The 12,201-nt window shown below is 41.6% G+C and overlaps 1 protein-coding gene across 2 annotated transcripts in view; it reads left to right on the plus strand.

Annotated features, from left to right (window-relative positions):
* COL14A1 (collagen type XIV alpha 1 chain) overlaps positions 1 to 11,925 on the plus strand; it is a 194,872-nt gene extending 182,947 nt beyond the window's left edge. Inside the window, exons 45-47 of one of the 2 annotated variants that reach the window (XM_047073804.1) lie at positions 8,329 to 8,406; positions 10,043 to 10,198; positions 11,846 to 11,925. In XM_047073804.1, the coding sequence (XP_046929760.1) occupies positions 8,329 to 8,406; positions 10,043 to 10,198; positions 11,846 to 11,925 (314 nt within the window). Of the gene's footprint in view, positions 1 to 8,328; positions 8,407 to 10,042; positions 10,199 to 11,016; positions 11,049 to 11,845 lie in introns of those variants that run through there. The other variant, XM_047073805.1, reaches the window with a different exon arrangement.
* Positions 11,926 to 12,201: the final 276 nt, after the last annotated feature.

Genomic DNA, 12,201 nt, shown 5'->3' on the forward strand with positions numbered 1-12,201 from the left:
TCTCCACCACAGAAGTTTCTCATTAAACCGTAATCGGCGATGTACTTGTTTGTCTTCCCACTGGACTGCGAGTTCCTTGAATGGGGCTGTGCCTTTCATCTTTACATACCACCCTGCAAGAAGCCTGAGCAAATATTTGATAAATGAATAGACACCTACCTCATTAGACCATGAAACATATCATTTAGCACCCAGGTAGAATATACTTTCTTGAATTGTCTTTTAATGATATCACTTCTGTTAATCCTGTCTCACCAGTAAGGCCACATGCTCCCCAAAGACCAAACTTGATGTCTATTTTCCTTTTGTTTTTCATCGTACCTGAAGTACAATAGTCATTTCATGAATCATAAGTGATTTATGGTGTTGATTACTACTTGGCTAGCTTTTTTGGCTGCCATTTGTCCTTCACCCTAAAGTCATGATAAAAACAGAAGTCCATGTGGCTATAGTACATCAATCCTAAGACATCCTGTTAATAGCCAGTTACTGCCAACTTGACAATGTCAGCATTTTCTTCAAGTCATTATCGTGTAAATTCAGCCAGAAAAACAGGGTGAGATTTTTAAATAGGAGGTTTGGTTTTACTGGATAGGAAATACATATAAAATAGCAAATACATTGGACATTTCAGTGCCCAAATTTTGGTGTGTCTAATTTAGATGTCTGTAGTCAAAAGATCAAGGGACCTCCTGCTTATAATGCCTGTGTGTGTGTGTGTGTGTGTGTGTGTGTGTGTATGTGTGCTTTATGTGTATCTATCCTTTGAGAGACAGAGACACAGAGACAGAGGCAGAGATATTTCTTTTATTTTTTTATTTTTTGTAATTTTTATTTATTTTTGAGAGGGAGATAGACTACGAGTAGGGGAGGAAGAAAGGGAGAGGGAGACACAGAATCCAAAGCAGGCTCCAGGCCTTGAGCTGTCAGACAGAGCCCAATATGAAGGCTCAAACTCACGAACAGTGAGATCATGACCTGAGCTGAAGTCGGATGCTTAACTGCCTGAGCCACCCAGGGGCCCCAGAGGTATTTTCTTTTAAATGTAGGATTGTGCTTTGCCATTTTCTAAATTTCTGGCCTTGTACACAAACAAGTAAAATGGAAATAAAACATATGCTTACTTAGATGATAAAATTAAAGCTGTTTCTATTAGCTATGATAAACCATTTTCTGTGGATTTTTTAACATGGCTTTTAAAACAATAAATACATTACAACCAATAAATATACCAAAACATATTTGTATAGCTGGGCAAAACATATATAGAAATGACATATTCATTAATTCTTTTCATTTTGATTGGTTCTAGATTTAATTAGATAGGAGATGTATTTATCTTAATAGTGGACTCTTCATGCTTATTATGAAGGGCTGTTGGTCATAACACATTTTGTTTTACACTCTGCAGACTCTGGCCTTATCCCAATGCCTGACAGAGCTTTCTTCTTTTCCAAGAGCAGAGAGCATCATAGCACTTTTCATTTCTGCAAGGAATAAAAACTAGACCGGGCACTAATTTAAATATCATCAACTGGTTGAATATTCATACCGAACCCAGAAAGTTCATTTTTGAACCCATAGAAATTGGCTCATTTTTCTTTGAATTATTTATCATTTTCCAAACAGTCCATGCTAGAAATAACATAATAGCATTTATGGGGGATCAGTCAAAACTTCGGAGCTGAAACTGATAGATGGGTATTTGGTCTGATAGTCTTATTATAGACCATCGTATCGGTTTGCAAAACTATGGGGACAAAAATCCAGGATTTCTGGTGCACGATTTAATCCCTGTTCGTTTTTACCATGCACCTGCAGGTGTGAACAGTTAACCTGCACATGACAACATGGGGTTGGTATGCACTGATGAGGGGTGCTCCTCATCTTCTTTCCTGTCTTTTCCCTTTTCCCTTTACAACCTCCATCCTACCCCTTTCCCCTCCCCCCTCCCTGCTGCACTCCCTTCCCCTCTCTCACTGGCCAGATGTCAGTGTGTCTAATTTAGACATGTGTGATCAGAAGACCAAAGGACCTCCTGACAATGTTACCATGCCTCTAACTGATAGGAAAGCCTAAAGTGCAAATATCTTATTGCCTTGATCTTGATCTGGTAGTGGTTCCTTTGGCCACTGGGTAGCCCTACTTAATGATTCAAAATGTTTTCCTCTGGCTTTTCTGTGGGATTAGCTCAGTGTAGAGTTGGGCTCTGCAGGATTTTCCAGTCCACCTGAACGAATTTTATTGCTTTGTAGCACCCCACTGGGGCGGACCCAGGTTTTATGAGGCCCAGGGTTTAAATGATAGGGGGTTCCTTTTTCAGAAAAAGAGTATGAAGTTACAAAAAATTAGGTAGATGGTATTGAAGGATTTTTTTTCTTTTTGCAGTGGAATAGCTTTCCATTTTGCCATATCCAAACTCCTTAGCATGTCATGACCTGGCCTAGACTGCCTGCTTACTCTACCAGTCCCCAACCTGCAGCTGTAAAAGTCATAGGAAACCACTTGGAGTTGCCCTTGCACACCTGCCTTTGAAGACTTAACTTCAAGGGTCAGCTCTATCAGAAAGCTTCCTGTGATTTCCCACAGATGCCTCAGTTCTGTACTTTCATATCTTGTCGTAGCTATTCTCACACCATGTGTTATAGTTGTCCGTTTGTCTGTTTCCCTGCTACGTGGTGACCTGCTACAGACAGGAAGGTGCCTTCTTCTCTGAATACTCAGAGCCTGATATTGGGATAGACCAGGCGGTTTGCTTTCAGTCTGCTCTTCCCCTTCCATTAGCTATGCCTCACTGTCTTTCCAGGCTCCCTTGGCCTCTGCTCCTGAGAAGGTTCAGCCAATAGGAAGCATTGAGGAGGATTAGAGAATTTGAAGAGGGGAGAAGCCAGGATATTTCTCCCCTCACCCCAATCCCTGCCTCCCCTGGAATTCCTGTTGTGGTGATGACTTTTACGTGGCTCTTGTTTCCACTGGAAGTCTTTCCCTCTGGTTCTAGATCCTATCAGAAGGCTCTGGGCTCTGGGCTCCAGTCACACCATTTCTTCCCGTTGTCCCTGTGCTCCTAAAGGTGAGAGTGACTTTCTGCTGTTACTACTTTATGAATTGCCTCATCATCTTTCATTGGCTGCTCAGTCCTTCTATCACCCATGTAAACAAGTCCCTGCGTTAAATTCTCTCTGCCTGAACCATCTGGAGGGCTTTATCTTTCCCTAAGTCCTGAATTATATAGTCATAGTAGATGGGCAGTTGTTGTATATAAAAAAAAACTACAATAAGGAGCAACTCTTAGCAATGATTTGCGAAGTTTGTTTACATTTGAAAACAATCATGTATTTTCCAATCTTGGCCCCCTTAGCCGAGACCTTAGCCAAAACATGGAGTCCCACATGCTGGTACTAATCCCACAGGCCAAAAATGTAGCAATAGCAGACTCTGGAAAAGTGCACAAAATACTTAGTGAATTAAATCCAATTATTCTGCCATCTTGTAGCTAGGTGCCTCTCCAGTGCCTTGCACTTGCATCTAGGAGGCATTCAAACATATTTTGAATGGAAAACAGACTGTGCTTGCCATTCATTGTCAGCATTTCCTAGGCAACAGACAATATAATAACATAACTGAAGCTTTGTCTCCCAGTTTCTGTGACTTTTTGGTACAGTTACAATGAAAGCATTGCCCAGGCTTTGCATATGTGCCCGGGCATAAATCCTGGGAGTTGCTCAAAATGTCTGGGATCAAGAGAATAACTGTGCTCCCTGGAAATAGCATGAGACTCTAGCGTGGAGTGCTTGGTATGGTTGGGGGGGGGTGCAGAGAAATGAGTAAAATCTCTCTATTCAGAGACCAACGGGCCAAAGAAAATAGGAAGTAGACAACCAAGGGCCCAATCCTGGACATGCAGTCAGTGTGAGCAGGATAAATCCTCCAAATAGCAATGCTGAATCTCGCTCAGAGCAGAGCACAAGTATGCAAACTAAGGGAAATAAGCTGAGGAAATGTGATAACCACAGGGTTGATTTCTGAGCATGGGACCAGAGAAACCGTGCACACTGACTCAGCAGGCAGTTCCGGAGCCTCACCTGCAGTGAACAGGGCAAAAATGCAGCCTGCCTTTTGGGATGAAAAGGCAGGGAGGGCAGTGGTTCAGTGTATAGGCTTCAGCGCCAACCTGCTTGGCTTGAAATCTTGGCTCAGGGACTTATTAGGGCAGGTATCACAGCCTTCTCTTGCATTAATAGTAGTGCCCGCCCTCTTGGTTCTTGTAAAGACTGAATGAGTTTATACATGTCAAGCATCTAGCATTCAAAAATCTACCAAAGTAATTTATAGGCCTAGTTGATAAACTGACTAGCCACATTTTTTGGTTTGTCAAAGTCTGCCCTTGAACTTAGGATTTCATTCATTCATCCATTTGTTTGACACATATTTCTTGAGTGCCTTAATATGTGACTGGAACTAGGAATATAATGAAAAACTAAAACAAACGGGTCTCTGTCTTAGTAGACCTGTAAAAAATATATATATATATAATAAACATAAAATATAAAAATAATATATATAAAATATAAATAAATATAAAATATAAAAAAAGTATAATAAATACATGTATATTGCAGGGTCAGTGTTAGGTTAGTGGTAAAAGAGAATCAGGTAACCCTGAAATGGTTTCTAATGAGACTCTTAAAAAAGAATGAATATGACAAAGGTACCTCTCTACTGGGGGATGTTGTTAATGTATGTGTAGGGGCAGTAGATACATGGGAAATCTCTGTACTTTGTACTCAATATTGCTGTGAACCTAAAAACAACCTAAAAAAATAAATGTTTTAAAATATTTTTAAAAGAAAGAACGAATGAATGAATGAATGAATAATAATCATCTCTCTGATTCTCCTAAATATTTTTGGTAACTCAAAAGAAAACTAAAGATATTTTAATCTTACTTAAATCATATTTTTGGTAAGCTGTGCTCGGTTTTTAGAAATGGCAGAAACTTAAACTTAATTGTAATCTATTATATTCATCTCTTAAGAAGCACCGGCAGTTGATATTGTCAAACAAAGAACTTGTTACAAAAAGCTGTGTTCCCGGAAGCCAGGCATGTGAAAGTAAAAAGCAAAGCTCCAGCGTAAAGCATTTTATTTGTTGATCCTTCAGGGGTCATGCTTGCTTATAAGAGTCAGCTACATGTTGGTGTAGACATTGTCATTCAGTTAGTCTTCTAGTATTTACTGGGCCACCTACTCTGTGTGAGGTTCTGCTTGGATCTGACACTAACAATAAATACGACACAATCCCTGCAGTCAGTAGGCTCCTGGGCTCAGGCTAGATGAACAGGAGAACAAGCAATGCAATGAGGTAGGTGCCAGAGGAGGCGTGGACAATACGGAAGCAGAGAATTTATTCATTCATGCATTCGTTCACTCAGTCAGTATGTAAGTTCCATACAAGGTGGAAGGTGCTCTAGCGGTGTCAGGGATATAGCCATGAATCAGATAGACAATCCTTGGCGTCTGGAATCCATTGTGCATCTGCTCATTATTGTTGCAGAGAAGCCTTGAGTTGGGTCTTGAAGAATGAGAAGTATTTATGAAGACGGCCAGTGTGAAAAGGGTATTCCAGAAGGAGGGGCTATACTGTGCACTCAGGAGTCCCAGTGCCCTTTGAGGAAAGGATGATGGCACATGACTCTGGTGACTACATGTCAACACCAAGTGGCTTCACATTCAGTCCTCATAAAGAAGGATAGGCTGACATTTGATTTCTTTCCTTTTAATCATACATGGCTTATAAGGCTTATCAAAAGTATATGTGGATCTATTTTTTAGAGATCTGAGGTCTCTAAGCTTAGTCTTTAATTTCAATCCTCATCTTAGGTACTTAATTATTGATTTTTAACATGAGTTTTTCATTCCAAGAAAAAGATTTACAACCAAATTCAGTTGTCATGGACATGAATATTCCTTCAGTCTCAGAACCATAAGTGAATACATGGACGAATATTAATATATTAGCCTACATGTAGTTGGAACATATCTTTACTTCAAGGATAATAAAATCTAAAATTCTCTGTTCATATCATTATATCCTTAGAATTTTTTCAAGGCATTTTGAGGGGCTGGACTATTTTTGTGAGACTCTTCCTCTCTTACCTTGATTTGTAGTACAGATAATATCAAATGCCATTTGTTTTTCCTTACATAACTAGAAAATTAAAACAACTAGGCCTTCTACTGCCCAATCTTTCCCACCTTTCACTTTTCTTAATGAAGAAGCAAAGGATAAATCAAGAAACTCTTATCAGAGAGTTACTCCTGAGAATACTTTCCTGGATGTGCTGTTCAGCCTCAACTGCATTTCCCACTTTGGAGAATCATTGAGAAGCCATGTTGTTAATGTTGATCCTTGAGTACCGTAAGGTCATGGGAGGCCTCTGAGTCACCACACACTTAATCATGAGCAGCCTGCCATTAGTCATCTGTATATGTGTTCTAATTCTTGAAAAATTAGTGGTTCCCTGTGGGGAAAGTGACTCTCATTCAAAGAGAAGAAGAGGCAGTTTCTGCTCAATTCCCAGATGCACATTAGGACACATTTGCATCTGAGAGAACACCTACCAGCTAAAAAGTACTTCTTTCAATTAGCTACTAAACTAAGAGCTAAACTGGGGGCTAACTGGGTGATATCTAGTAGATGCACCCAGTGTGGTTTTCTGTCTAAACAACTTGATAGCAACTGAGTATTACATGTTGGTTAGTCTGAGTACATTGTGTGCTTTTTGAACTCAGATGCAACTGTATTTTTACTTTTTAGAAATTACCATCTTCCTTATGGGCTCCTAAGAGAAGAGTCAGACCCAAAACAAGAGGTCGTAACAGGCTCAGTGGTCAGTGTCCTGCTCTCTCCCTGCTGTGCTGGTCTCTCCTGAGCTCAGAAAATACCACTAAGGCCACGTGCGATAGGCCTGGGTGTTGGGGAGGCATAGCAGTGGGTGAAGGAGCCCTGATGACCACTAACAAGGAAGGAGCACTTAAATGCCAGGTATACCTTGACCCCAAAAGGTGGTCCCAAGGAACACAGCAGACACCAAAGCTTCAAATCAAGGGACAGTCATTATGTGTGCAGTATAAAAAAAGCTGTTAGTTGCTCACTGATCTTTCTCTCTCTCTCTCTCTCTCTCTCTCTCTCTCTTTGCCAACTATTCCCAGAGCAAATACTACATGAATGCCTTTATTTCTGGAAGTTATAAACCAAGATGTTAAAAGTGATTCTTTTCAAGGGCTGAAGTCCTTGCTTGTGGTGTCTTTTAATTTGTCTACAGTGAATACGCGTTGCCTTTAGTAAAAGGGAAAAGTTATTTGTAATTTTTAAACATTCTAAATCACTCGCATGCCTGCCCCCTATCAAATTGGTTATTGTCATTTGTTTATGTTTCCTTCTTGGCTTTGCCAATTCATACATAATTTCTCTGTAAGTGTAATTACATACAGATGCAATTCTGCATTCTGCTACTTCAAAGCATTGTTGTACATGAAAAACAGACACCAGAGACCTTCTGTGATGTGAGCCTGGGTAACCCGGCCCTCATCTGATGCAACTCTGTCTCTCGGACTGGTGGTCCTCAATATGGCATGTTCTCACCTGTCCAGCAACCTTGTGATAGAAGCTGTTGGGATGATGAGGTGTCAGAGTATATATTTCTTTGTTTTTCCCCTGTGAAAATGTATAGTTTTGTTAATAGCACTGTAAATTATTTGGAATAAGGAGTCAGCTCAGTGGAAAAGAGACATGAATAGGTTTAGACTTTTATGGGGCTGAATCAGCCAAATCAAACACAGGCTTTCCTGAAGCTTCCAAGTTTTTAATGGAAACTCACGCTCTTCAGAACTTTGCTGCCTAATTATAATTCATGCCTTTTGCAGATACATTACAGAGTGGACCAAAAGGAAAATGTTAGACATGTCCACTTGTGATTTCTATTGTGTTACTATGGAGTGCCAACTGCATACGTCGAATGGCCTGGTGCGTGCAAAGACACGGGCCGGTTCCTGGCAGGCTGACCCACTTCAGTAGGAAGGAGGAAAATAAACTTGCAGTACCACAAATACGGACAGCATGCTCAGCCACAGAACCGGGCTCCCCTCTATGACTGTACATGATTCACAGTGTCAGAATTTAATCTCAAAGTCCCCTGGTAACCATCACCCCCAACCAACCCACACCATTCTCTTTACCAGAGAGGTAATTTTGAAGCCTGGAAACGTGGAACTACCTAGATTTTTGTCTTAAGGACTTTCCCCTCTTTTCTTTTTTCCTTCTCAACAGGTCTAACTGGCATCAAAGGAGAAAAAGGAAACCCAGGCATTGGAACCCAAGGTCCAAGAGGCCCCCCTGGACCAGCAGGTAAATCTTTCTACCTAACAGGAAGCTGCACAATCGGTGTCCTAAATCTTTATATTTCCCTTGACATCACTGGTGAAGAAAATGGCCGTGTTACATCCTTGCATCTAACTGGAATGGCTGTATTTCTCATTCACTTTGTTAGAAGGCCCATTTGTTAAGTGATGATTCTCCCAGAAGCTTATAGCATATTCTGGGATCCAGTTGGCTTCATGAGTTAGGCTATGCTAGGCTATCCTGAGGTAACAAATCAATCCCAAATGCTTAGTAGATATACATAAAGTTTGAGGTGAGTAAGGTGGCTTTCCCCCATTTTGGAACAAAAGGCTTTTAGGAGAAAGATAAGGAGGCACATCAGCCTTCACCTTCCTACATGGAGAAGGCCATATGTCACAGCCATGCATATTTCACCGGCTGGTACTAGCCACACTCTCAGTTGAACTGCACGGCAGGCTCCAAATATAGAGGAACACATGGGTATTTGATAAACACTCAGAGTCTCTGCCACCATGGCATTCTTACTGAACGACCTTTGTGTAAGTTTTGTGCACATTACTATGTGCTTTGACAATGGTCTCTAGATTATCATCCTCATTATTAGAATTACAAGTTTGCAGTTCTATTGGACGTTTATAATCCAGTTTTAGCCACATTGAATCAAATGCTTTACAGATTTTTCTTTCCAGTCTAATGATGATTTTGGAAAGTGCTTTTTCTAGGAGGGATTCCTAATGGAATAAATCGACTGAGCATAAATGCTCCTAGCATTAGAGCCTGCGTGAGAGGCTGATCTAGGATCATGTGTTCCACAAAAACAGTGATTGGTGAATGTTGACTGGATGGAATTGAATGTATCTAAGAGCCGCAGCACTTTTCAAACATAAGGGGATATTTGTTCCTAATTTCCATTTAAGTTTTAGTTGAAAGAATGTCATTCTTGGTTGAAGAATGCCTTTGAAGCACTATTGGAATCCGGGCCTGAAAGCAAACATAAAAACAAACAAAAACACTCAGCTCAATACACTTCCTAATATCAGAAAACGTTTAGTCTCTCTCCCATTTTCACTCAATCTAAGTTCTCAGTTGATATAAGGTAGCCTCAAAGAAATTTTGGATTAGTATTTTAGACCCGGTTTCAGACTTTTCCTTCTTCTCCTGCAGGATAATTTCTTTCACACTCAGGCTAATTTATTTCGATGATCTGAGGCCATAAAGCAGTATAGATTACGAGGCTGAGATTGAGTGTGTTTGTGTGTGTGCATGTGTGCACGTGTTCATGTATGCACGTATGCTGGATTCCCACTGAACTGCACTGGGAAACAGGAATTCTGTAATGAAAACCAGGTCGAAAGCGGTATGTTCCTTTCCCTTTAATATCCAAGAGGTGATAGAAAAGAATACATCCATTTTGCTTTCCAGTTTCCTGAGCTGATTGAAAGCACTGACCTCCAGGAGAATGTATGATTACAGTATGATCCAGTTTAGGAATAAAAACTCAATGAGCAGGGAGAGGCAGACTATCCTAATTGTTAAAATGTGTGAGGTGGCTTTTCTTAAGAGTTAGTTTACTTCTTGGGAGTCTCAAAACTCACTCTGTGATGGTGAAGACCAACTGTTTTCATTTGTTGGTGCTTCTTAGGACCTTCGGGGGAGAGTCGGCCAGGAAGCCCTGGGCCCCCTGGCTCTCCCGGGCCCAGGGGTCCACCTGGTCACCTGGGGGTGCCTGGACCACAAGGTCCTTCTGGCCAGCCTGGATACTGCGACCCCTCTTCGTGTTCTGCCTACGGGGTAGGAGGTAAGTGCCGGCCTCTCGTGGGCTTTGAGCAGTGTTTTGCTACGGTTAGAACTATATGATGGGGGTACAATGAAAAGTAGACCAATTATGGGAGGGAGGCAGAAGTTGATCTCCTCACTACCTTAAATTATTCAGAGATATCTTCTATGAAGTGCTAATGACTCTAGAGGCTACCCCTTTAAAAACCTTAAGAGGAAAATGAAAATAACATCATGTGTAAATCTTTCTTGTTTACAAATGGCAGACCACACCTTCTTGGCCTCCGACCTCACGTTTGGTCATTGCGGGGCATGTCTGAACTTTCTTTGGGAGCCCTAATTCTGTGTTACTGCTGTGGTGTGGTCGTGATGCCCTGTAATTTTTTACTCTTGTTTTGGATAAACCTCAAACTTAGAGCTTTCCCTAGTGAGGAGGGCCCCCTAGATTCTTTTGGGTGACCTTCTGCGCACCACATGCATGTTACGTGACCAAAGATAGTTTTAAGAAGAAACAAGAGTGGCCATGCTGTCCTTGCCTCGTTACTAACGACTGGACCGAGACTCTGAAAGATAATGCTTCCTAAAAACATCTGCAGCCTGCATGTCGGCGAGTTGTGCAATGGGACGTTTTCTGACATAGTCACTCTTGGAAGCATCAAGAGACATGTTCACAGACTGCTTTGGGGCAATAAACTTATTAGTCAAAGAATTTTAAGTTTTCTGCTTTAGGAGAAATTTAACCTTATTTGCCAGAGGAACTGGTCAGAGTTTTGCTGATGTGTTTTTCTCTGTTCATCTCTTCCCTCCTTGTTCTCTCAAATCTCCCTGTCCCTTGTTAAGATCTGATCCCTTACAATGATTACCAGCACTGAGGTGCATCTCCTCCACTCTGATTACATTGGCCTGGGCAATTGGCTACGGATACAGAACTGTCCTGTTGACTACCACCACCCAGCCCCTGCCCCTAACAATGGGCACCCTGCTTTCCTGCCTCACCTGCTTCCCTCCCTGCCCACTGTCACATCTTTTGCCCTCCCTACTCGAAACACGTACACTGAGAATACTGAAACTTCACCAAATCCCGTGGGTCAATTGTATTAGCAACCGACCGCTCTGTATCAGCCTGGCTAAGGGTGTATGATTGTGTACCAAGGATTTATCCCTAACTTTTCTATGTGAAGGCTCAGTAGTAGTTGTTGAATGAAGCGTGCCTTCTCCTCTTTCCTGTCCCCGCACAAGACTGGTGGGCATCTTCCTCCCTGACCATCCTACTCTCCATTCTCCTCTGACCCCCTCCCTTCCTGACTGTCTCCTGGTGATGGGTTTCTAACCTGAGATGGGTTTTGGTAAGATTTATTGTTCTGTTACAATTCTGCTGAGATTCAGGGTTCCTTTTGTAAATAAAACACATAATATTTAAGCAGCTGGCTGTGATCTGGTTTTCTAACAATTTCTGCCACGTATCCGTCCCTTCCTTCACTAACCATCTGAAACCTCCTGGGGAAGGCGCAAGCGGCGTGGTGGGTCAACGTGGCTACTGCTTTCTACCCAAGCAGGATATCTCTGTAGTTTAGTGACCAAATCTGCCTCTTACGGACCCACACGAGGAGAGAATATCAGTTTATGGTTCCTGGGTCCTATCAAGTCCCACCCCACTCTTCCTCTCTAGCTCCTCATCCTGATCAACCAGAATTCACTCCTGTCCAAGACGAGCTGGAAGCCATGGAACTGTGGGGCTCGGGGATCTGATAGCCTCCGGACAAATATGAAGACCAGCTACAAGAACTGTTAGAGAAACTTATTCAAGAAGAATGTTGCGATGTGGTTTGTATGCTACCTTTTGGGGGCTCATTTCATCACCCTAAGTCTCCTTGGGTATTGTTAATATTGCTATCATTAACAAAAAATTGTATTTAAAAAACTCCCTTCATCTATGACACCACAGGATTTACTTCTCTCTGCTATTTTAATGGCATGCCAGATTATTTGTTTGTCCAAAGAAGAGTGCTCAAAGAAAAATTGGCA

Source organism: Lynx rufus, unplaced genomic scaffold (assembly GCF_022079265.1).
Source record: "Lynx rufus isolate CCGP_SWC_20201006 ecotype Redwood Valley unplaced genomic scaffold, mLynRuf1.p SCAF_12, whole genome shotgun sequence".
Taxonomy (NCBI): Eukaryota; Metazoa; Chordata; class Mammalia; order Carnivora; family Felidae; genus Lynx; species Lynx rufus.